Here is a 26,463-nt window from a genome sequence, read left to right on the forward strand (position 1 = left end):
CATGATTACACTACGCTACTACAACTGCGCCACACACTCACCAACTAACGTGTTACATACATGTGCAGCTTCTGACACTCCCATACAGAAAACAGAGGCTACAAAATACGGAGAACGGAGCTAGGCTGAGACCTACTGATGCAGAGATAGGTATCGGGGAATGGGATGGGGGATCGAGGGGGTTATCCAGCGAGTCGACAGTGTCTTAGGGCCAGATGTATCAAGATTCAAAAAGTGATAAAGCAGAGAGTGATAAACAACCAATCAGCTCCTACCTGTCATTTTTCAAACCCAGTCTGTGACATGGCAGTTAGGAGCTGATTGGCTGATTATTTATCACTCTCCCTTTTATCACTATTTGAAGCTTGATACATGAAACCTGCGAGGGGGACATCTATAATGGATTACAATACATCAGCTGACACATTGCTGAATACTGGGCACAAACTAGTTAATAACAGCTAGGATTGGGTGTCTTGTGGTGACATTTGTTTACTGTAGCAAGATCCAGGCAATTGATGTTTGCATTGCAGTGTTAAAATGTGTGCAGCGTTCCCCATGTTGCTGCTAATGGTGCTGGCAGAGTGACAACGAGGTAATGCCTGCAATCACTTCCACTCCATCGCTCAGCTTGAGTGTAAGTCGGCAGAGAGCCGCTCCAAGCTGCCCCCACCCCCATCCGCTGTAACCTGCGCCCAGACTTTGCCCATCATTCTACTGAAAGGAGCCAGACTGTTAATTGTCAGTGTCAGCTGTATTTACCGGGGAATAATGCAGCACAATGCTTCACTGTCTGTCAGTAATCAGCAGGATAAAGGCCCACGGTGCTGGATGCGGTAGAAATATACTGATTGCCTTCTTCCAGGATTTTAAAAATGATTGCTGGCTGCTGACTGTTACGGGCAACTGAAAATAAGTTTCAAATCCACAGACTAGTCAGCATGCATGCATAGTGGAAGGTACCGCAGCTGGCTGTCCAGTGCAACAACCCAACAACAGCCACCAGCACTTGTGTAGTTTCTTATCTGCCCGTCCGGAACTCGCTGATTAAAGCCGCTGTTCACATCATTTTACAGTGTCGGGGCTACACATGATCTTGCGGTTCAAAACTACGATTCACAATATTTTAAAATGGGGGCAGGGTAGGGCAAGGGTGTCGGGATTCGCTGCCATTCCAGCCTCCTTCAGGAACTATTTTGGGAGGCTGGAAGAGACTGTTCTGGACTTTTGGGGAGACTTGGCAACAGAGCTTAAAGTGGGGAAGAATGGGGTGGAACTGAGTTGCACCACCTGTAATAGTGAGGGGCAACTAGTTCTACCTCCACCTTTTCCCTGCATAGTAATTCTAACAGAAAAGCATTATAGTTTGCAGTCATTAGGTCGACACAATTAGGTCAACATGCATTTAGGTCGACATGCAGGAAGGCCTACATGGTTTAGGTCGACAGGGTCTTTAGGTCGACACAAGCATTAGGTCAACATGGGGTAAGTTTGACAGTCAAAATGTCGACATGGGGTTTTTCACATTATTTTCTCCCAAATTTCGACACAGTCAACATGGACACTGAACGTCGCACCACGTCCCCTCGCATGGCTCGCATGTTGACCTTTTGACTGTCGACCTACCCCCATGTTGACCTAATGCTTGTGTTGACCTAATGGCCTTGTTGACCTACAGTCATGTCGACCTTTCTGCATGTCGACTTAATGACTGTCAACCAACATGCTGTTTACCTCATGACCGTTTCCCGCCAGAAGGGGGTGCCATAAACACTCACACACGCACGCACACAGAGATAGATATATATATACACACACACACATTTCTCTTTCACCAATATACTAACTGCGAAATGCTGAATTCACTTTGGGTCAGATGTACTAAGCTTTAACAAGAGATAAATCCAAGGGTGATAAGGAGAGATAAACATCCAGCCAATCACCTGCTAACTGCCATGTTGCAGGCTGTGTTTGAAAAAAGTCAGTAAGGAGCTGATTGGCTGGACCTTTATCTCTCCTTATTACCCTTGCATTTATCTCTTGTTAAGGCTTAATACATCTGCCCCTTTGTGTCATGTAGCATCCAGGGCCTTTGCAAAACAAGAACCGGTGAACTGTCTCTTATGAGAGGCCGGGGCAGAACTGGTGGGGTCATTCCCGTTCACTCTCCATAGGAATAAACCGTGATGAGCTGTTTGGCTGAGAGTATGGAGACAGCCAATAAATCGGCCCCTTAAACTTATATCATAATCACAGGCGAGCGATTGCACCACCAGCCACTACTGTATATGCATACCCACTGTCCAAAAACAATTCCATTTATTATTAATGAGGTCAAATCTAATTCATAAATACATCACATCTGTCTGTCTGTAATACTGAAAGTACCGATGTGGGTATATTTGTTGATCTGCCATGAATGAAAGAACCCGTCTGTGTTATTACAGTCTGTATTACGTTACCTTTTATTTTGAGATCTAATTTCCTCTTTCCATTTTATCTTTCTGAGATGTTTTCGCCCCTGTTATAAATCTCCATAACCGAGCTGCCAACACACAAATCTTGTTATCTTTACATTTTATTATTCTTACATTTTATTATGTCCAAAGATTGAAATCACATCACGGTGTCCTGCTTGTTGCTCAGGGCAGCTATGTTTAAAGGATATTCTACATCTCCTATATATTTGCTACAACTGTCACTCAATGTGTGAGTGTCTATAACGCTGGGTGGAGCCTCTGACTCACACTCACATAGTGACAGAGAACCAGCCCACAGTGCCAGACACCCTCTGCCTCCCCATGCTCCACATCCACCGCAGCAGCAGCGGGGTGGCAGGTGTGGGGGCCCTAGAATTTGTGGGGGCCCTGGGGTCGCCCCGTTGGTAATCCACCCCTGCAGAAGACAGACAAGAAACATATTGGTTTTCAGTATGAGAATCCTTTCCACCACCTGGGACATGACTGTTATGGCTCGCATAACTGCTAATACCACATCACAAAATTCTATCATTTCACAGAATCACAAAATTAGATTTAGCTGATATCCAAAACCTGGAGTCTGCATTGTGTTACTGCCGAGCACCTGTACTCAGGGAATCAGAGGACTGGAAATGTCATTAGTATAATAGAATTTTCTCAATACATTTTACGCAGTGAAAGAATTCCTGACGTTCTCTTATCAACAGCTTGAGAGTAAAATAGCAGGTTCCCCATCCTCAGACCTGACCACTTTTATATATTACAGATTTTATCTTTATCGGATAATATAATATGAGACTGACCAGGCATATTTGGATAATGTCAAATAAAGTAAGAAAACAGGTATTTTTTAGAAATCTGCTGAGGTACATAATAATAATAACAAAAATAATAATAATATAATACCACTTTCACACTGCCTAAACGTTTCTAAAAACCGGTATTTTTAAACGGTATTTAAAACAGGTCTGAGACTTCACATTGCAGTAGATTACTGTTTTAAATACTGTTTAAATATCATTGTCATCAGTCAACCCGTTTAATCCCCTGAACACATTTCAAGGCAGCCAGCCTATCACAGGTCTGTAGTCTGTTGTTTTTACTAAACACCGTTTCAGAGCCATTCTCACTGCATAAAAAACGGCTCTGAAACGTGTAGGACTCTGCTTTTTAAACGTTTTGAAATACCGGTTATCTTTAACCGGTAAATCAACTCTGGTGCTTTCCCACTGCAGCCTTAAATGTTTTAAAATGAAAAAAAAAAAAAAGGCAAAATACAGTTTAACAAGTGCGGTGTGAAAGGGGTATTAGATTGCGTTTTCTTTTGAAACATAAGAACAAATAAGAATAGAAAAGAGGCCATACAATCAACTCCACGCCGACGTGGATAGTGGGGGTATGAAAAGGTCGGAGGACGCGTACCGCCGCCCCTCGCGGGCTCGCTGCGATTGTCACGCTTTGGGTTGGCATTGATACTGGGGTGGCGTTAACAATGGGGGGCATTTCACATAGTAATTACCCATCAGGGTGGGTGTACAATTAAAAATCGGGTCTGGGGGTGCATTTAACATAGGAATCAATGGCAAATCGGGTGTAATCGCGTCGCATCGCATGCCATTGTAATGGCATGCGATGCGACGAGATGTAAAAATTGTACAATCAACTCTAAAAACCCTTGGGTCAGATCGGGTCCCATCGCATACCTTAACTAATGGTATGCAATGGGACCCGACGTGCGCCGTGCTAGTAAACAAGTACCTTATAATTTATCAATCAGCGTAGTGATTGATTTTAATTCAGAGAAAGAAAAAAGTATTTTTTTTTTTAAACCAAAATGCAAATCACACTTTACAAAATGTACCCTAATGCAGGGCCGTAACTAGGGGAGGGGGGTGGCTGGGGGGTCAGGCGCTCCGGGCACTGCATGGGGGCGGGGGGGGGCGCTGCTGCCCCCGGACCCCCGCTGGCTGCACACAGGTCATGTTGTCAGCGGGGGGTTGCCCAGCCTCTGGCGCCAGGGGCAAGGCAGTCATTTGGTTCCCCCCCCCCCCATCAGGGGAAAGGGGGGGGGGGTGACCAAATGACTGCCTTGCCCCGAGTGCCGGAAACCCTAGTTTCGACCCTGCCTAATGTTCCAAATGTCATGGATAATATAAAGAAGAATGCAATAAATCATCTTTTCCAAGAAAGTTATGTCTTAACAGGTTATATTTTATTATTATTATTATTATTATTATTATTATTATTATTATTATATTGTTATTGACACACTTGCTAGTTGGATGCACTGGAGGACACATGCACTATATGCTGGAATCTTGAACCCATATAATACAACTCTATTTTATGGAATAATAAGGCCAATAAATGAAACATTAGAATTGTTCTGTTTTGGATGATACCGGCATATAATTCCAGTACGTTATATACTGAGGCATATATAATCCAGGCCTGTATGGTTAAAATTCTAAGGAGATTTGTTTACCCCTGATGAAGTCTCTTATGAGATGAAACGCGTTTGGTTTTGCTACATCTGTTATTACAAATAACAGTTAATACAGAAAAAACACTCCCGCTACATGCAGCCTGCATATATATTTTTATACTGAACCTTTTTAATAAATGTTTTAATATCCTTACATTTTTTTGTAATTTTCAAAGGATTTTCCATTCAAGTAGAGATTTACGATTGTTGCGCAGACAACACTATTGTTTGTCATATTTAGGGGTTATTTATTATTATTAACATTTATAAGTATTTTCTTGGAATGCACCAATGAATCTTTGGTGCATTAATTGTGCACAAAAGTGCTGGTGTAGTATATAGTGGGGAAGTTGAAGACACAGCTGAATCATGCTGTGCTATGATTTAAGTACCAGCGACATGCGCAATTCAGGGGGAGAGTGTGGGGGCCCTTAATGTGTGGGGGCCCCGGGAAGTGCCTCCTTGGACAGTCGAGATGCCAGCAGTTGAGATTCTGGCATCGGCCTCCTCATCTATGGTTTTCTGGTTGCTAGTTGGGATGCTGGCGTTTGTATCCTGACGGTCAGCATCCCGTCGGCCGGGATTCTAACCAAAACCCAAGAACACAAAGTAAGAGCAGTTCATAAGAAACATGGGGACAGGATATACCAATACTAAGAATGTGGGCAAGTGTCCGGAAATGCTGGGATTGGAGGTTTGGCCATTTACCACCAATGCACCAAGCTCCGGAATGTGGTACATTGCAATGCTGGGATGCTGTGGGCAAAGACATCTTTAGATGGATAAACAGTACTTGAGATACATTATATGCTGTATTGTATAAGTGCCTTTTGTCTTTGCACCGCATGAGTTGCTGTGTTTAAAACACAAAAAGAATGTTCTTGATTTGTATTATAGTCGCAGCCCTTTGTCGGAATTCCCTTCAAGCAATGTGCTGTAGTTGGAAATGGCGGAATACTAACCAACAGCAGCTGTGGGGCTGAAATCGACCAATCAGATTTTGTCTTCAGGTAAGAACCAATTCATCATTACCACTTTTCTAAAATGAATGAAACAGAATTTAAATGTTTTTTTGGTACTTGTTTCCTAGCACGGCACCCATCGCATCGCATACCATAAGGCATACGATGCGATGTTACGCGATGGCAGCCGATGTTATACAATTTTAAATTGTATACCATCGCATTGTATGCCATTGTATGCCATATACAATGGTATACGATTTAAAATAAACCCTAATGGGTGTTTTCAATGTTAAATGTGCCCCCTATAAGATAATTAATTGTATAAGCACCGTAATGGGTGCTTACAATTTTAAATGCACCCCCACGCCACCCCCACTATCAACGCCAACCCGAAGCGCAGCGGTACGCGTCCTCCGACCTTTTCATACCCCCACTATCCACGTCGGCGTGGAGTTGAGTTGAATCTAGATAGCGTGGCGAGCGCAGCGAGGGGACGCGGAATACATGTAAAGTAATACGCGTCCCTTCGCGGGGCTCGCCGTGCTCGCTACACTTCGGGCTCGGTGGCTCGCTGCGCTCGCCACACTATATAAAATCAACTCCACACCAACGTGGATAGTGGGGGTATGAAAAGGTCAGAGGACGCGTACCGCCACCCCTTGCAGGCTCACTGCACTCGCCACGCTTCGGGTTGGCGTTGATAGTGGGGGTGGTGTGGGGTTGCATTAGGTAGGGTGCTTATACAATTAAAAATCATATAGGGGCTTATACAATTTAAAATCGCATCGCATGCGGGCATATGGCATGCGATGCGATGCCATACAACTTAATATCGTGGGCGCTGTGCTAGGAAACAAGTACCGTTTTTTTTATATGAAAGTCCTTGTATAAGATGTATACACCAGGATTAGTGATCAGTTAGTTTCTGTCATGTTTCAGGCAAATCAACGTTTCAGCTATACATGTCATTTCATCAGAGGTACAAAGTCCTATGTCCTAGTAAAGTCTTGGAGGTAGATAAAGTGGAAACTTTGGCCGAACCAACAAATAAGATGCTAATTATAATTTATCTAGACGAGCAGATGAAGTGTCAGAAGCTCATTGGTTGCTTGGGCAGCTTCTCCACCTTGTCTCTCAAGTCACGATCCATGTCTCCCACAGTGAGATAAACTTGTGGGTGCCGGACGGCTCCCCGACAGTCGGGATTCCGAAATCCCGACTGCTCCCTCGTGGGGGTCCACGACCCCCATAGAGGGAGAATAAAATAGGTGGCGAGCGCAGCGACCCCGCACGGGGCTTCATTGCACTCCCCCTACTGTGCATTTGGGATTCCGACGTCGGAGAAATGACTGTCGGAATCCCGACTGTCGGTGTGTCATACCCAAACTTGGAGTTACCTAACTTCAGCAGTCTACATTGCATTGTTTAACTAGATTTTCTCAAATATGTAGTGTTCAAATAGTGCAGAGATACGGATGGTATCTTTATTCTGTGCTGTAGTGTGGTTGGCGGGAGCGGTAGGGGTACAACCAGTGTACTGCATTATAATAGGGAGCATAGTATATGGGGAAACCAGTTAGATTCCATATAATCCAGCTATATGCATCCAAGGGTTCCAGCCGGTGACTGGAATACTATACCAGATGGGAGAACAGGGACATTCCTCCATGAATATTTTGTCTCCCACTGGATATCCAACAAGTCTTACAATGCTGCAGTGTTGCTGTATGATTGGGCTCAGTTTTGCATTACACAGTTTCTCGTTGGCAGTCTACGCAGAGTGACATCATCAGTGTAAGCCACTACACAGTTCTTTCCCATATGGGTGACTACTTTGGGAAGAACATAGTCCCTTTCCACTGCACACTGCAAGATGTTCTGTGGAAACACCATGGTGGAAAGTGTAGCAGTGGTAAAGCCAGAGGAACTTACACTGGTTTTTGAAGCATTGGTGAGCTCAGTTTTGCATATCAGTGATACCTGCAGAAAAGGTTACATAAGTCTTCCCCTTGATATGGTGAAACCCTGCCCCGGGCACATTAGGGTTGTGCAAAAAAAGCATAATAAAGGAAAACTCCACTGAAAGTTTGAGTTTTCTGATTAAAATCTTTATGTTGAAATGACACTTCTGCCTGAAATTGTCTGTTAAAGACCCAATATCAGGCTGTTGCTGACCTCGGCAGATAGCATGTAAATCAATGACTCTCAATAGCAATATTTATAACCATGCAAACAGTCCACAGTTTGTTTCCATGGCTAAGGAACAACTCCAGTTGTAGGATGGAAAAAATCCAATGTGTTTATTTTTTATAAAGCCTTCCTGTAGTAATGTGGTAACATTTTATTATAAAATTAGCTCTAGTTTTTAGATAATTTGAAGATTTTGAAGAAGTACGCACACTACGCCATATTACAAAGGATTCTGCAAATTTTTGCCATTCTAAACGATATGTTTTGGAATATCGTCCCGTGTGTAGGGTCACTATCGATGTGTGCTCCACGGTCATTTGTCGTCTGTACATGCAGCTCTGGTCCGGGTTATTCTGGTCCGTTCACAAGCACCGTACGTTCGCACGAGTACCCATATTTTGCAGTGACGTGCGGTGAGGTTAGTGTCAGGTGAGGCAGCTGCTTTTGGAGACAGTGGGGACAGTGACAGTGGGCGATGTGGGAACAGTGACAGCAGGGGGGACTTGGGGACAGTAACAGTGGTGGATCACAGGGACAGTGACAGTGGGGGACACAAGGACAGTGACAGCAGGGGGATGTGGGGACAGTGACAGTGTGGGGACACGGGACAGTGACAGGGGGGGGGGGACAGTGACAGTGACAGTAGGGAGACATAGTGACAGTTTATATCTGCCATTTGGTGCAAAGTACAAAAACCCCCAGGCACTTACCTGGTTCCTGGAGGGTGGAAAACAGCTTAGCCTTTACCATTTGACTTATGAGAGACAGGAGGGTCCAGACGCAAAAGGGAACAGCTCCTTTGTGGTTTGCCCCATTCATAGTACTGCGCAGCTGTTTACACCTGGTTACAAGCAGAGCGGATGCTTCGCCGCTGCGCACCAGGGGATCAGTGCAGCCGGGAGCATACTCACGATGCCTCCCGACCGCAAGATATGTGCTATCACAGCACATCTATGGATCACCCCCCCCAGCAGGAGCCGGACAGCCTCCACATCCCCGCTGACACATCCCACAGCATGGCGCAAGGTGAGCAAATCATCCCTGGTCACCTCTGCGCTGCCGGACAGCCAGCCACCACACTAATCCCCCGCTGATCTCCTACATGCTGCCACGTCCCAGGGCAGGCGCTCTGCCTACCTGCAGCGCTGGCTGTTCTCTTTCCCCCGACTCCAGGAGGTCACGCTCCACTGGAACAGCCCTCCCCACGACGCTGATCCTATCACATCTGTCTCAGTGATGTGGACTGACACATCCCTGTCACTGAGGCAGATGTGCAGGTGCCGCTTACCCATTATTTTTCAATGGGCTTTTCAGCCTCTTTTTGTGCCCGCAATTAGCCCTGCCCCCCGCTGCTGACAGTTTTTCATTGTCAGCGGGAGGCACAGCTCCCGCTGCCTTCCAACTTCCCACACAGCATTTCCCCCATACACTGTAAAAAAAATACTAATAAGATATTTATAACACAGTATATGTGTTATGAATATTATATTTGTATTTTTTTATTTTATTTTATAAATGACAGGAGAGGCACTGCCTCCCTTGCCTCCCCAGACTGCACGTCCCTGATATTTTGCATATGAGCATGTGCAGCTGCATTTCTGCACATGTGTATACGCCGGGTGCGTGCGGCCATGGCAAACAGACTGTTCTCTAGGTGCATGCAGTCAAGGCTGTGGCCGGGGGTCGTGGGGTGGTGGTGGTTAGTCATGCCCATGGGAACGCCGAGCACTTCATGGGAACGCCAAGCACTTCATGGGAACACCCATGGAAATCGTCCAATGGCGTGGGTGCTGGGTGTCAGCTGCCCACCCACTTCCTTCTGAATGTCCTCGCACATCTAAGGTTACCTGAGAGTAACCTTAGATGTGCGTGTGCCTTCTACATCATTCGATGGTCATTAGGCGACCATCGAATGATGTGCGTGTTCCCCCACAGCCTGCAAATGGATGTTTATGTTAAACATCCATTCACAGCCTGTGCATACGAATGCGGCGTGCAAGGGGGGGGGTGTGCGTATCGGCATTCGCAGGGCGGCGTCTGGTTGATTCGCAAGTCTGCAAATTCACAGCCTTGCGAATCAACTAGAATAAGGTCCTATATCGCCAACAGCTGCTTGTGCAGAGCAAGGACGAGTTGACGTCACTGAACGATATTGTTAACTATATCGCTCAGCGTGTATGTAATATACCATCTGCCAGGGAGTTCAAAAGGGGCATCATTCATAAACAATAGCGTCTAGTTTGTAATCGCTCGTACTGTGCATGGGCCGGACTGCTGGTGGCCACGCCTCCAGATCTGCGCCGGATTTCCACCGCTCCACACTGCTGGGTCTTCACCGGTTCCCCCTGCCAGGGTCCTGGCACCTGTAAAATACAATTGTCAGGCGCCAGGACTCTGACAGTGTGGACCGGTGGAAGCCCGGCGCAGATCTGGCTGCGTGGCCCCAGATTTGTGACAGAAAATTGTGACTGAGACTGTGGCCACCTCTGAATGAGGCCCTAGATATTTATAACAAACACTTACAAAACAAATAAAATGTAATATTTATGAATGAGATAAAAAATTAGGACTAGACACAAATTATTAAAAATAAATGTATTTTTAGGAGCCAACTTCTATTTTCTTTTTTTTTTTTTAATACTTTTTTATTTATTTTCAAAAATATAGGTCTTTACATATGCCACTTTCTGTGGTTAACAATTACAGACATATAACTTTCAGACATATATATATATAAAAAAAAAAAAACCACAATGAAAGTAGTTCCCCGCGTACCCAATAGCTAGGAGGGTGAGCTTCTCGGCCGAGGGCTGCGTTATTCCTTCTGCTCTACTTTAATTTATTCTATCAATCCCGTTATTCCAAGATCTTCCACCAAATTCTTAAAATTTATCCTTTATAACAGTTTACATTTATTTACTTTTTACCCGCAGTCCTTAATCCGATTCGCCGCCCCTGAACAGAAGAAAACATAGTATACCAGTGGATAGGCTACTTATAACAACAACTAAAAGGATTCATTTTGTTCCTATATCAGTATCTTCACCTACTGGAGTATGAATATAGGGTCCCTGTTATCCTATTTATTACAAATACTTCAGAGTTTCCTATTCCTTAATATTAGCCTATCCTGGATCAGTCCTTTCTCTTTAACTCCTTTTTAATTTATTTTAATAGCTTGTGAGGTCCTTAGGGTTGTGCTTTGTTAAATTTCAGAAAAGTCACCATTGACTTTATGTCTGATACCTATTGGGCTTTCCCCTAAATTACAATAGTTTATCGCCTATTAGTTTTACGTCTGATTTTTATATCTCCACTTGTCAACCACTAAACAACTAAACCACGTACACAACATTGACAGACAGACACAACATATAAGAATTAGGATACTGGGGGGAGGATATGGGGTACAGGGGGTGGGGATAGCCCGCTTCATTAAATCATTATTTTTTTTTTTTTCTATCCCACATTAGTAAACCAAAGGGGGAAGGGTAGGGAAATGGAGGGGGGGGGGGGGGGGGGGGGGGGGGGTGGGGGGGGGTGGGGGGGTGACGGGTGTTTTAAGGTTTCTTTATCCTAATAAAGGTTTTACTCTCCTTCTTATGTTCCCTATTTTTAAATCTCTTTATCTCCTGCTTCCTCGTCCCATTCTTTCCCTCCCTCTATTCTCTTTACTTTTCTTTTTCAATCAGTCGGCAAATTATTATATCTTAACCAAGGTGACCAAGTTTCTTTAAAGATCTCCATTTTCTCTTCCACCAGACTAGATAGGTGTTCCATGTGGAACAGGTGCCAAATCATTTCTTTTATTGCTATTTCAGCTGGGGCCTTTACCGTCTTCCAATTCACCGCTATTTTTATTTTTACAGCACTTAGCACATGCCATATAAATCTTTGTATGGGGTGTCTTACTCCTGGTATGTTCATGGGGAGCAGCATATATTCGGGGGCCTTTGGGAGTCTAATACCCACGATTTGATAAATCAAATCTGATGTAAATCTCCAGGTTTTCTGAATCCGCGGGCATTCCCAGAAAATGTGAATTAAATTCCCATTATGTCCACAGTTCCGCCAGCAACTCTCTGTTGCGTCCGGGTATATGCGTTTTAATCTATTTGGGGTTAGATACCACCGGGAATATATTTTAAAAGAGTTTTCCCTAAATCTAATAGATTGCGAGACTGAAATCAAATTTTTTCTAATTATGGTCCAGGTCTCTGGTTGAAGCTGTTTCCCTAGATCCTTCTCCCATGATAATTCATGTGTTTCTCGGCTTTGCCTCCCATAGCCCAGCAGGATTGGATATATTATTGAGATCAATCCCTTAGAGATTGACCTCTTCTGACATAGATCTTCAATTTTTGTTCCCAGCTGGGTTTTTTGTTGTGATCGGGAGAAATAGCTTTGTATCTGTAAGTACTGGTAACCACCTAAACCTGGTACCTCATATTTTTCTCGAATCTCAACTAATGATAATAATTTGTCTGCTACTACCAATTCGTTAATAAAAAAAATGTCCGTCTTAGCCCAAATTTTTTTATAATGGGTTTCCTGGCTAGGTGGAAATTGGGGATTATCCCGAATTGGGAAGAGTCTGGCAGGGCTGGCCGTTAGTTTGTATTCTTTATTTAATTTATCCCATAGGGAAAGGGAAAATTCCACCGTGGGGCAGTCCTTGACCAACATGGGTCTCATCGTCTTTGATATCCATGGAAGTGTAGCAATTGAGTGCACCTTTACTAACTCCGACTCTAACTGTGCCCATCTACGTGACCCCCTATTGGAATGCCAAAGAATTATTTGTGAAATATGTGCTGCACAATAGTAGTATCTTAGGTTTGGGACGCCCAGTCCACCCTCTTTAGTCCCCCTTTGTAAGGTTTTCAGACGCACCCTTGGTCTCTTTCCCAACCACAGAAAGCGCGACATTAAGTCATGCCAGCATTTAAAAGTTGTTGCCGGGATTCTTATGGCTAACGACTGGAACAGGTAGAGCATTCGTGGTAAGATATTCATTTTTAGAACGTTTGCTCTGCCTGTCCATGACAGCTGTATCTTCGCCCAGCCCCTTAGATCCTCTGTGATTTCTGTTATTAGTCTAGGGAAATTTGCATTATATAATTGATGGTAGTTTTTTGTTAGGTTTATTCCTAAATATTTAATATGTTGTTTTTCCCAGTTAAATGTATATAATGCTTTAATCCTCCCTATCATCTCCAAGGGGAGATGAAGTTCCAGAACTTCAGTTTTTTCTTTATTTATTTTAAAATTTGAAATTATGCTAAACTCCTGGATTATCTCAAATGTTTTGTTTAGAGACTCTAAAGGATCCGTTATTGTCAAAAGTATGTCATCGGCATACAATGCCGTTTTATACTCCTCTACCCCGATTTTAATACCTTTTATTTCTCTCTCATTTCTTATTGTTGCCACTAAGGGCTCAATCATCAACGCAAAGATCATGGGGGAGAGGGGGCACCCTTGTCTTGTCCCGTTCCCTATTGAAAAGGAGCCCGATTTTAGACCGTTAATGACTACCTTTGCAACAGGGTTCCTGTACAAGGCCTGGATTCCTGCCAGGAACTTTCCCCCAAATCCAAATCTTGGTAGGAGGTTATTCATATAGGGCCAGGAAACCCTGTCAAAGGCTTTTTCCGCGTCTAAACTCATAATCAGGGACGGCGTTTTTACATTATTGATAAAAGCAATTGAGCTGATTGCTCTTCTGGTATTCTCAAAAGCCTGTCTATTTGGGATAAATCCCACTTGGTCTGGGTGTATTAGTGAGGGGATTACTCTGGCTAGTCGATTCCCCATGATCTTAGCAAATAATTTAAGATCTGAATTTAATAGGGATATCGGCCTATAATTTCTACATAAAGTGGGGTCACGGTCTGATTTAGGTATGACTATAATCTCTGCTGTGGTTGTTGCCGAGTCCCATGCTTGCCCATCTAGTATCGAGTTAAATAGCGTTTTTAATTGGGGAGATAAGATCTTACTAAATTTTTTATAATATATTGCCGAAAAACCGTCCGGGCCGGGTGCCGAAGCATTTTTTAAAGTATTAATCGTTGATTCGATCTCTTCCTGTGTTATAGGGGTTTCTAATATATCTACTTGAGAGCCGGTCAATTTTGGTAACTTACCAGCTGATATAAACCTCTCAAACCGACTATCAAATTCTTCTTTGTTTATTGTATTTGGTATATTGTAAAGTTTATCATAAAAATCTCTAAAACACTGGGCCATGGCTCGGGGGTCTTGGATTAAGTTGTTCTTATCATCTCTAATTGCAAATATCCGATCTCTCTGTTTACGCTTTTGAATTCTATATGCCAATAGTGAGTCAGCTTTGTCCCCCTTTGAATAGAACTTATATTTTAACCATTTCATTGTTTTTGCCGTTTTGTCTGAATATAGTTGGAACAGTTGATTTTTTAGTAACAATAGATTACTAAACAGGCTACGTTTCGGGTTTTTTTGGTGTCTTATTGTCAGCTCCCTTACTTGTTGTTCTAAATTCCCAATTAGCTTTTCGTCTTTTATTTTTTGTATTTTAGTTAATTTCATTATCCGACCCCTTATTGTCGCCTTATGCGCTTCCCAAATAATTGTGGGTGGCATATCTGTTGTATTATTTATTTCAAAGAACTCTGCTAAAGATTTTTCTATCTCATTACTGTGTTCTTTTTTTGAGAGAATTGACGCATTGAGTCTCCATTTAAAGTCCACTGCCTCAACCCTACCCATTTGAATGGTTACTGAGACCGCCAAGTGGTCTGACCAGACCACTGGTGTTACCCATGCTTTCACCAGGTCCTCTGTTAGTTTTATATCCACCAGAAAGAGATCCAATCTTGAATACACCTTGTGGGGAATCGAATAATGCGTATAGGTCCCCTCGTTAGGGTAAAGGACCCTCCACACATCATACAGGCCACTAGAGGTGACTTTTTCTTTCAATCTTTTAGATTCTTGGATTACTGTGTGACTTGGGGGGTGGTCTGCTTTCCTGTCCCATTTTATATCCATAATTGCATTAAAATCCCCCCCGATAATTGTTTTACCCTTTGCTATTTTATTAAACTGTTTAAAAAAATCAGCGTAGAACATTTTTTGTTCCGCATTGGGGACGTAGACCGACGCCACTGTTAACAGATTGCTCCCAATCAGAAGGACTAAAATATTAAATCGACCTTTAGGGTCTTCATATGTTTTTTCTATCTTATAAGGGAGGGACTTATGAAGTAAGATGGCAGTACCTTTTGTTTTTTTATCGCTTGTCGCATAATAGCCAACTGGGAATACTTGCGACTTCAAAAGTGGGTGTTCTTTTTTAAAGTGGGTTTCCTGCAATAGGAGAATCTTTATTTTCTGTTTCTTAAAAAACTGAATCGCCATTGCTCTTTTACGGGGAGAATTAAGACCATTTACATTTAATGACATCACATTCAAAGTCATGGCGGGTACCAAAAGAATTTTTTTCTCAGAACTTGCAAACCTTTATACTGATATTTATCCTGGTCACACCCGAGGGGAGGGAAGGGAAGAGTTTTAAGGTCAAGGTTGGGAAAACAAACAATTAGGCAAACATATAAAAACATACAGTACAACATTAAACATATAAGATATGGTGCGTCACAGCGCACCCTCATGTCCGTTAACTTTTTCTTAAACGGATTCCCAAACTGTGGGGGTCTATCACCCAGATGGATTTTTAATATGCAGTTTGGGGGGTCAACAAAGAAATTGTGGGGGGGAGGGAAATCAAGAAGAGACTTGGGCAATGAGATACCCTTCTGTTTATCCCAACTCCTTTTTTTTTTTTTTTTTTTTTCTTTCTACCCCCCTCCCATCTCCTTTCTTTTTCTTTCCTTCCTTAAGGCATCTTCAACCAGAACTTGAAAAGAGATGGGCAAGAGGGCGCTAGGGGGGGGGGAGGGGGGAGGAGAGGAGAAAAGGAGAAGAAGCAGGGAAAGAAAAAAAAAAAAAAAAAAAAACGGATAACAATAATATTATTATCTTTTTAATAAATTCCTTATAGGAAGTATCTATACACCTCTTCTTAGTTTGGGGGCGTGTGGGTGATCTCTCTGATTTAATTCCTCCATGCTCTACACCTTTATTTTTATCTGTTAAGCTAATGGAGCACTGGTTCTCTCGGCTTTCCCTTAATATTTTACCCCCTTAGGCCCCCAAAGCGCCGTTTTGATCTCTATCTATATAACCTAGTCTGTCTCTTCCCACCACCTCCTCCCCTCCCCCCCCGATACCCCGCCCCCACCCCCCCAGCCCTCCCAAATTTCTTCTTATATGCTGCTGTCCTATATAAACAACAGTCCGGACCAGAATGATAGAGAAAGGAGAGGGAAGGGGAGGGGACACGGGGGAGAGAGAGGGAGGGGGATAAGAAAAGACAGGGAGAGAAGCCCAAACCCTAACAAAAAAAAAAAAAAAAAAAAAAAAAAAAAAATGTAAAGGTCATATAGCTCTTATTTTGACTCGTCTTACTCCCAGTGCTAGTGTAGCATTCGTGTTCATTTGCATGTAAACCTTTTTCTTGTATTTATCAGGATCCCAGGGATCTATCTGTGATTATGATATGTATTCTTTTTTTTCTTTTCTCTCCCCTTCCCCCTTCCCCCCCCCTCCCTCCCCCTCCCTTTTTTCTTTCCCCATTGGTGTTTACCCAATTTTTGGCCAAGGAAAAAGTGAATCAAACTAATTAAAAGACGCAATGACCAAAAACATACTTAGTGCCCCTTCTTCCTCATATTACTTTACTATCATATAAACAAACTGAGTAAAACAATTAATTATAGTGTTAAATAGGATACCAGTCTAAACCCGCTTCCAAGCTCTTCATTTTTCCCTTCTATGCTTAAACATATCTACCTTAAAAAATTTCCACGTGCAAATATATCTTTTTTTTTTCTCCCTATCCTCCCTTCCCCCACCCCTCCTCCCCCCCTCCCTCCTCTCCCCCCCCTTGTGTGTGACAACATGAAAAATAGTGAGAAAAAAATAAATAAATAAAAAACAAATATATAGATAACTGCATAAATTCTCGTGTTAACCTCTAACCCCATCCTCAAAACAGGTCCAGAGGCATACCGGAAATACAATTATAGTGTCTGGTGTTCACTCTGTGCTTGGGTTCACATCTATTTTGCTCTACGTTTCACTTCGCACTGTCTTTGCACTTAATATATAAAAGACAAAAAAAAAAAAAAAAAAAATAAATTGAAAAAGTACCAACAAAGAAATATTTAAAAGTATTTTTTTTTCCCTTTCTTCCCTTCTTCTCTCTCTTCTTTTGCAGAGAGTATCCTTATCGTGTCTTCGACCATTCCTGTCTGGGTGGTCTATTTCGCTCTGTCGTTGCTCCCGGGTCTTTAATTTCTTGAGGCTGGATGCTGAGTCCTAATCCTTTCAAAGTCTCTGCACCCGCTTCAGGCTCTTTCAAAATATGTTTCCTTCCATTGTGGTAAAAATATAAAGCGAATGGGAACCCCCATCTATAATTGATTTTTTGCTCTCTTAATGCTTTTGTAATATGACCCATCTCTCTTCTCTTTCTCAAAGTTATTGGTGCCAGGTCTTGAAAGATTTGAATAGTGGATTCTTTGTATTTAATTGATGGGGAGCCCCTGCTAAACTCCAAAATCCTGGCCTTGATATGGTCATAGTGCAACCGTATTATTATGTCTCTGGGTGGTTGGTCCGGTGAAGGGGGGGCTCTCAGGGCCCTATGGGCTCTGTCTAACAATAAATGTTCTTCTTTACTGTCAGGAAGCATATATTGCAAGAGACCATTCAAATAAATTGGCAAGCTTTGATTATCGATTAGCTCCGGTACATTTCTTATTCGCAAATTTTGCCTTCTAGAGCGATTCTCCTGGTCTTCTATTTGGTCTTTAAGTAAGTTAATTTCAATCTTCATATCTCTAACCTCCTGACCCAGACCTTCTTGAAATTTACATATTTCATCAGATTTTTGCTCCAATGTGTCAATTCGGCCCCCTAGAGACCCCAGATCGCTTTTCAATTCTGCCACTGCGGCTTTCAGCTCCGTCTTAAATGACGCGGTGATTCTCTGTATGAGTGAGTCATAGTGGTCTAATTCTACCCCCTGTGCTGTCTCGGCTCGTAGTATTGAGCTTGACGGACTTGGCGGGGGCCCTGGTGAAGATATTTCCTTAGGTGTTTGTTTGTTTTTTTTCCCCTCAAAAAAGGATGATTGCTCTTGCACCACATTTTTTCGATTTTTTCCCGACATTTTGCTTCTTTGGCCTGACCCCTCTCCTTCTCTAATCTTCTCCTCCGATGGTTTTATCCCCCTCCCCTCCCTGCTTCTGATCTATTCTGTTGGGGACAGAATCATATTCTCATTTACCCATTTAGTCTCTCTTTCTGTCTTTCATGATGTCTCTTCTTATGAGATTGGGGAGTGGTTTTTCTTATCTTTAGGCCTCTATTCACCCTGTTTGGCAGGTATCGCTTCTCTCCTTTTTAACTGGGGGGTCTCAGTTCGTGCCCTCTCCCGGCTCTTTAAACCCACTTAGTGCTCCGCTTTTTTTTTTTTTTTTTTTTATGCTGCACCAGTCTGCCAAACTCCGGCTCCCCAGGGCCCAAGGCTCCTGCTTCTTGATACCCACTGTTCTCCCACCCGACCACCTCCTCAACCTGCAGTGCCCGATCACGACCGGGCTCCCGGCTCCGAGGGACGGGGTCAGTGGTGGGGAATACTCTAGGTTCTAATATGCTTCTTCGGGCAGTTATACAATTACCCTACAGGGTTTAACTGTATAGGTCACCACCTATTTTTCATGTGGCTGTGTAAAAGAATTATAGATTGTATAGCACTCACCAACTGTCGACTCGGGTCCCCGAAGGGCTCTCTGTTTCTACACAGTCCTGAGTCTTCCCTGTCTCTACCTCAGCCTGCAGCACCTCCGTGCCCGGCTCTGAAGGAGACAGTATGCTTTTCTATGGTGCTCTTCAATCCACGTGCTGCACGCACCTCCGCTCTCACCACTGGGGCAGCCTGGGCTCTCACTCTGGGTCGCGCTGGGTTTCTCTGCGTCCTCTCTGCGGCCTCTCTGCGTTCTCTGGCTCTCCCCGGCTCTGGGTCTCCTTTCTTAGCCAGGGTCTCTCTCTGGGGGCACTGCCAGGTCCTTGCTGGATTCTTCCTTGGACTTAGTGCTGTGTCTTGTTGCAGCACCGTCCTGCCTCAGCCTGCAGCACCTGCTCTGTCTCAGTGCCCGGCTCTGAGGAGACGGTGTGCACTCTGCAATTAGGTCTTTATCCAAGCCTCCTTGCACCGCGTCCTGCCAATCACTGCACCTCCTGCAGGTCCCCCATGATACCTGAGCCGCTGTGGCTTCAAACGTCCAGTCTGAGCCTCTGGCTCAGTCTCCGCTGCTTCCCGCCGGCTTCTAGTATGTGTGATTTCTGCACAGCTTCGCCGCCCCCGGGCTCTCCCTTAGCCCTGACGTCACTCGCCTCCTGCAGACTCCCCCTCAACCCGCAGCTCCGTCCTGAGCCCGGCTCCGAGGGAAGAACCTGCCCGGCGGTGGGGCTTCGTTTTCGGGGCTGTTACAGTCCGCACACTCCGGCACCCCTTCCCAGCGGTAAGGTCCCGTTTCTGGGGAAATTGTCCTCAATAACCTCCGGCACACTCAGGCTCTAGACTCCGGTCCGAGGATCATGCACAGGACACGCCGATGTGCGTCCGTGCGGCTTCCTCTTCCGGTCACTCCCCCCAGCAGCCTTTTCGCCAACTTCTATTTTCTATATCGTCAGATTTAAATGTAGCCAAATATCATTGCTGCTCTGCAGTTGTGCGCACAGTAAGTAAGGGAAGAAATGTATGTTCTTGTATTCTTTATTAACAGTAATAAATGAGACCAGTAAAAGCACTTAGTTATTTTTTCAATAGGCCGCTGAGTAAGCAGCATTATTTATGGGCCATATTAATTTTTTTAATCTCCTGATCTCAATGCAGCGCTAGTCTTTAGAGCACAGTTTAGCAGGGTAAAGTAATAAGATACATTTTTGATTGTAGATAATACTACTGTTATAAATCGTTAAATTGTAATGACTTGTTAGATTAAAGAACATTTGAGATCTGGAGTACATTAAGTCATTGTCCTTTGCTTTGTTCTTGAACAACTTACGACATGACAGCTTATATCCATGACTCAAGCGATTAATGATATATTAACTGGAGTCACTTGTCCTTTGAGATCTGAACTTTGAAATTTTGCAGCAAGAAGTAAAGGAGTCACAGCATATTGTCAGAACTGGTTGGTGGTCCAGGACCAATGCAGCCGGTTCAAACTGTAGGGACCCTTGCGCACCGGGTCGTATGGGGTGTCAAACACATCTGGTTTGGGCTGTTGGAATCGGGCGAAATCGGCCCAAATCGGATAAGTGTAGGTGGCCTTTATGTATGCATACAGTCGGAGGTAATGTAGTCCTGTTGGACAGAGGCAGACATTCATGAACTCTTCTGATTGGATCCATTATGTTCAGTCTTTGTAGTGCCGCAGAAAATGTAACATTAATTTCTGTATTTGTTCTTGAAATGTTTGGGGATTAAAGGAGTTGCTACATTTTGTAGTTGTTAGGTAACTGCTCTCTGCTCTTTGTTCCAGGTGTAACCTTCCCCCAGTTTTGGGAAATGTGAGCGCTGATGTTGGAAAGAAGACAGACCTTGTCACAGTAAATCCAAGCATCATTGCTTTGAAGTAAGTGTAGGCACCCTCCATAGTTCATATTACGATGAGTAATGTACTGTATGATGCTGTTTCAAAGAACTGGTTGTAAACAACCCTTTATAAAGAGAGTTTTCCCAACAGCTGTATTCTAGCTTATAGTACAGCAATCTGTCACCAGGATAGGTAGACTTACCTTCAGACGGTTGAAACAGATTGTCACAAATGAAGGGACCGATTGAGAACCATTCATACGGATCCAAATTTGGCCCTATTTTCGTTTTCACTGCCCCAGTGAACGCATGACCGCCCCGCCGGCCGGATCCCCTCACTATGTTGCGAGCATGAGCCCGCACAGAGGAATAATCGTTCGCAGGGCCGCCGCCAGGGGGGTGCCAGGGGTACAGCTGACCTGGGCCCCGGCCTCTGGATGGGCCCAGGCAGCTGCTCACAGTGGCACAGCACCCCACCCGCAACCACACAGTGCCACACGGCGCCGGCGTACATGCACGCACAATACACAGTGCAGCCTGCAGAGCGCCGATCCTAGGCTACAGAGGGGCTCGGCGCTCTGCAGGCTGCACTGTGCACCGTAATAGTAATTGGCTGGGTGCCGGCACAAGAGGGGGGGGGGTGCCGGCGTGCGAGGGGGAGGGGGGGTGCCGGCGTGCGAGGGGGAGGGGTGGTGCCGGCGTGCGAGGGGGGGTACCGGCATGCGCAAGGGGGGTGCCGTTTGGGGGCCCGGATCATTCGATGGTTGCTCACCATCGAATGATTTTTCCTCTGTTCCCTGTAAAAAAGTAAGCCAGGACTTACTTTTTAGTTGAAGGGTGATGGCCGAATCGAAGGCAGGCACTGATGTCATGTGATGTCATAGGCCCTCCCCAAGCAGACAGGCAGACAGGGGCACACCCAGCATTTCTATGGGCACCCCCACCATTTTTTTGGGAGACATTTAAGAAAATGCCCGCCCCGAAACCCCCTCTGCCTGTCAATCAGGCATCGAGCGCCCCAGCAAATGAAAAATTTTCCAAAGTGGCTCGCTGCGGGGGACTGCGCATGCGGTGACAGGGATGGAATCGGACCTTTGCAAACAAGTTTGAACTGGCCCCCATAGTTCAGTTCGTAAGAGCGGATTGCTATAATGATGTCACTGTTACATGATGTAACTTCTCTGGGCAATTTGTCTCTGTAGATACGGGAAACTTAACGAGATGAAGACGGCGTTTCTGAAGAACCTGACAAGCTACGGTTACTCATTTCTATTATTGCCGGCATTCTCATACAGCAGTAACACAGCCATCTCTTTTGAGGTACATCACGTACTGAAAAAGTACCAAGCAAAACAGAGAGCTATTTTTTTCCATCCCAATTATCTTAAAAGCCTTGCTCAGTTTTGGAGAGGGAGGGGGGTAAGGGCTTATCGCCTCTCCACTGGATTCATGATAACCAGCGCAGCCATAGAACTCTGCGAGGACGTCAAGCTATATGGATTCTGGCCTTTCTCCAAAAACCTAAACGGGAAACCAATTAGCCATCACTACTATGACAACCAGCTGCCAAAGCCCGGATTTCATGCAATGCCCAAAGAATTTTATCAAGTCCTTCAGCTTCATTACAAAGGAGTACTTAAACTTCAAATTGGCAAGTGTGACAAGAGATGAAAATTGAAAGTCGATCTTTTTTTAATCTGGTGACTCAATACTAAACGTTGGTTTAGTCTACCTCCTCCTGAGGTAAGTTCGGAAATAAACAAGATGCCTTCGTGAGGTGATCTATATACATACGTACATAAATATATAGAGGTGTTTTGCCCTCACTTGCTGCTAAAAAAAAAACAACTCTTGTGTCATGTGACACGAGTGGGCGGGACCTGTTTATTGCATACCCGTATAGTGAAAAACAATCAGGATTGGTGTTCTCCAGTAATTTATGAAAATATTTTAAGATTTATTTTTGTTTTCACTGCTAAAGAACATACCACAAAAAGGGTAGCTGTACTAACTACCGCGCAATACAGACCCAAGAGTAAAGACTTTTAATTGCAATATAATTTCTGCACAATCGGAAAACACGGAAATGCATGTGTTTATCGCGAAATTACGGGCACTTAGGAGGAAGCAAAGATAATATCAGCTTTTATTATGGCTGAGATCGTAGTATACGTTTTCATCGCTGGTTGTGTTTTTTTTATTTTGGGAGATTTTGCGGAGATTTATTTATTTATCGACGTGCCAAACAAACTCAGGAACGTGGACGATGAATTTCACGATTTGAAATTGTTTACATTTTTTTAAGTTTTTAAAGAAAAAAACAGTATTTTTGTTAGCGAATGGATGTGTAGATTGGAGAGATCCAAACGAACAATGAAACTCATCAAAGACCATTTAGAAATCTAGGTTTAGTAAACACTTTATTTGTATATAGAAGTATCTTGCCTTGACGAAATATGAGTAACATTCCTCCACTCAAAAAGAGAGATCGTTTATCTAGAACATCTTCTAACATGATTGGTTGCTATGGTCAACTTCTCCACTTGTCCTCTTTATAAGGGTTGATACATCTCTCCCCATGTTTCTGGTGAATGTGACAGATGGTTCTGATGAGAAAATCCCATTGGGGTCATTTCAAGGAGAATAGGAATGTGCTTCATAACTTTAGATGTTTCTCTGCCTACTTCTTGATGGGTTACGGCATTGAAATAAAAGCGGCTCAATCTTCCCATGGCCATCGAGATCTGATTGAGCTTTTATTTTGCTGAGACTGTGCCACCACCCAAGTAGAATGAAAAAAAAAGGTTTAACAACCTGGACTAGCCCGTAAAAATTGATATCTAGTTGTAGAGAGATTTAGTGGGCACAGGAAGAGGAGCAAAACATCACGAGGACATGCACTGAAACTAGAGGGAGGAAGATTCAGGGGAAATTTGAGGAAAAATTACTTCACCGAAAGGGTAGTGGATAAGTGGAACAGCCTCCCATCAGAGGTGGTAGAATTAAATACAGTCGAGCAATTTAAACATGCTTGGGATAGGCATATTGATATCCTTACAAAGAAATAAAGATCAAATATGAATTGAGGGAACATGTTTAAAAAATGGGCAGACTGGATGGGCCAAGTGGTTCTTATCGACATTCTATGTTTCTATGTTCAGAGCTATGCTGGGGGCGTGGCCAGACGTGAGCTTGTGGCCACCCATGCTTTGCTAAATTTGCACTTCAAAGACTGCACATAGGAGGCCCAGTGTTCTTCCTCCATGGCTGGCTTGGCCCCCCCAGTAGTGCCCCAATATGGGTAAGTAGTACCCCAAAATCGCGGTGTGGTTGTACCCCTGTGTGCACTTGTCTTCCAGAAAAAATACACATTTTAAGGTGCACACTGTGGAGTCACCCGCAGTAATGTAAGACCTCCAAGCCTTCCACAGACTGGAATGAAAGTCCTGTTTACAGTGCAGTCCTCCAAATTGAGGACTGAGTGTCCAAAGTAGGGCGGTTGAGTATTAGAATGTTACTGTTGGGGGTATGCACTATTTCACTGCATGAATTAGAACGTGAACCATGCAATTGTATTCGCTGGTTTGAGCATTCACTGTTTATAAAGTTTTGTGGTACATGAATGAAATATACAAACATGACCTAAAAGGTACAATATTCTATCATAGTTGTACTGCCCCCCTACAAGTTGTACCTTTATGCTGTAAAATACCACCCATGAGTCACATTTATCCCTTAGATCAGAGTTTCCCAGACTTTACCATTACAGTCCAGGTTTTAAGGATTTCCACGCTTAAGGACATAATTAGTACCACAGTCAATTTGATTAAACCATCTGGACTAAACCATGGATATCTTTACAACCTGGACTGTTATAATGGAGTTTGGGAAACCATGCCTTAGATATGTAATGACCACAAAGGGATATTTAGTATGAATTTGTTCTAAGTTACACATTGCAGTGTTATACTGTTCTTACTTTGGTTCATCTCCACCTATTGTTGCCGTTCCTCTGTGAGGTGTTCCTTGGGGAAGGTCCATGGAAAGTACTGATAACCGCCAGTATTTATAAGCATGTGATTGGCTGCCAGATACTGTATCTCATCTCCCTGTGACTCATCATAATATCCAGTCCTGAAAATGTCAACTGAAATGTCATTGTCCGCATAATCCTCTGTGATAAAGCCATATTGTCTATCGTCAGCCAGAATTTGCTCTTCCTCGAAGTTACTGTCTCTGCACAAAAAGTATAAGCATGATGTTTGGCAACAGGAGCAGCGGATAGAACATACAGTAGGCTGAATAGTTTTATATTAATCCCAAAGTACCACACATGGCGATCATATAAATGCGAATGCACAATGACCTACCTACTTTATGCCTAAACTTACTGATTTACTGATAATGCATTTAGGCAATTCATTTGCACTGGACTACAGAAACCAATCATCTTACAGGACCCCCTTCCCCCAAGTGAAATTAGCCACCTCACTGATCAATAACTTGTGATGGTGGATGGATGGGTTAGGTTAGTATTGCTTTGGTAATCGAGAAGCCCTAACATGAGGACATTGACGTGATGGGGGTGACCAATAATGTTGTGTCTGGGGGCGACCTGTCCCCTAAATTCTCCCATGGCAGCCAATACAGTCCTTAGAAGCCAGTGTTTTGTACATGCACAGTCCCATCACTGCTTATGGACCTGCACCAGTCCCGGCAACTGTAAGATGCATTGTTCGGGTGCCAGGAGCCGGCTTGCTGGTGTTCTCCTTCTATCCTCCTACTGCAGGCAACACTGCTGACGGTTTTGGTTCTGCCTGTCTCCTATCATTCTGATAGAATCCACCTTGGGGGGAGGGGGGTGGCCACATCTCCGAGGGGGATGCAGTTTAAATCCCGGCGGTCGGGATCCCGGCGTTCAGAATCCCGACTCTGGAATCCCGACCGCCGAAATCCAGACACTTTCTCCCTCCGTGGGTGTCCACGACACCCCTGGAGGGAGAATCAATTAGCGTGCCGAGCGTAGCGAGGCACCAGGCCCGCTGCGTGGCGAGCGCAGCAAGCCCGCAAGGGGGGGGGCGATCCACGTCCCCCTCTGTCGGGATTTCGGCGGTCGGGATTCCGGCGTCAGGATTTTGAACGCCGGGATCCCGACCGCCGGGATTTCATACTGAATCCCTCCGAGGAGCCATGGCCATACTGTATGTCCTTTCACTGCCATTCTTACTAGTCCCAGATACACGTGCAATCCTTTCACCATTGCCCTGCTATATAGTGTCATGTTTAATAACACTCGCCTATTCTCCCACAGACCCATGGAAGAATGGGCGGAACACCTGCATCTCACCCTTTTCTTAGTAAAGCGGGCAAGATGAGGAGATTTTACGGGGAACTGCGGGTCCGTGAGGAAGGGGGTGGGTATTATGGGTGCAACTTTGTGCCATTTAGCCCCGCCCCTCCTTGCAGATCCATGAATCACAGCATTTGGAGATGGAGCTTAATATCTGACAGCCTGTCCCCTGATGACGGAAGCAGCGTCTCCTCTTTAGCTAGGCAACTATGCAGTGAATAGAATGAACCTCCATAACTGCTGGGCTGAATGAAATAATTTGCTTCTCACGACTGCAA

General features: G+C 44.2%; 1 protein-coding gene across 1 annotated transcript in view; it reads left to right on the forward strand.

Annotated features, from left to right (window-relative positions):
- The window catches only part of ST8SIA6 (ST8 alpha-N-acetyl-neuraminide alpha-2,8-sialyltransferase 6), a 102,909-nt gene extending 77,050 nt beyond the window's left edge, over window positions 1–25,859 (forward strand). Inside the window, exons 6-8 of the mRNA XM_083189338.1 lie at window positions 5,863–5,975; window positions 20,783–20,875; window positions 22,038–25,859. Coding sequence (XP_083045464.1) covers window positions 5,863–5,975; window positions 20,783–20,875; window positions 22,038–22,506 — 675 coding nt within the window. The 3' untranslated portion in view covers window positions 22,507–25,859. The remainder of the gene's footprint in view (window positions 1–5,862; window positions 5,976–20,782; window positions 20,876–22,037) is intronic.
- The last annotated feature ends 604 nt before the right edge of the window (window positions 25,860–26,463 follow it).

The sequence above is a fragment of the Crinia signifera genome, chromosome 5 (genome assembly GCF_055691185.1).
Source record: "Crinia signifera chromosome 5, ASM5569118v1, whole genome shotgun sequence".
Classification (NCBI taxonomy): Eukaryota; Metazoa; Chordata; class Amphibia; order Anura; family Myobatrachidae; genus Crinia; species Crinia signifera.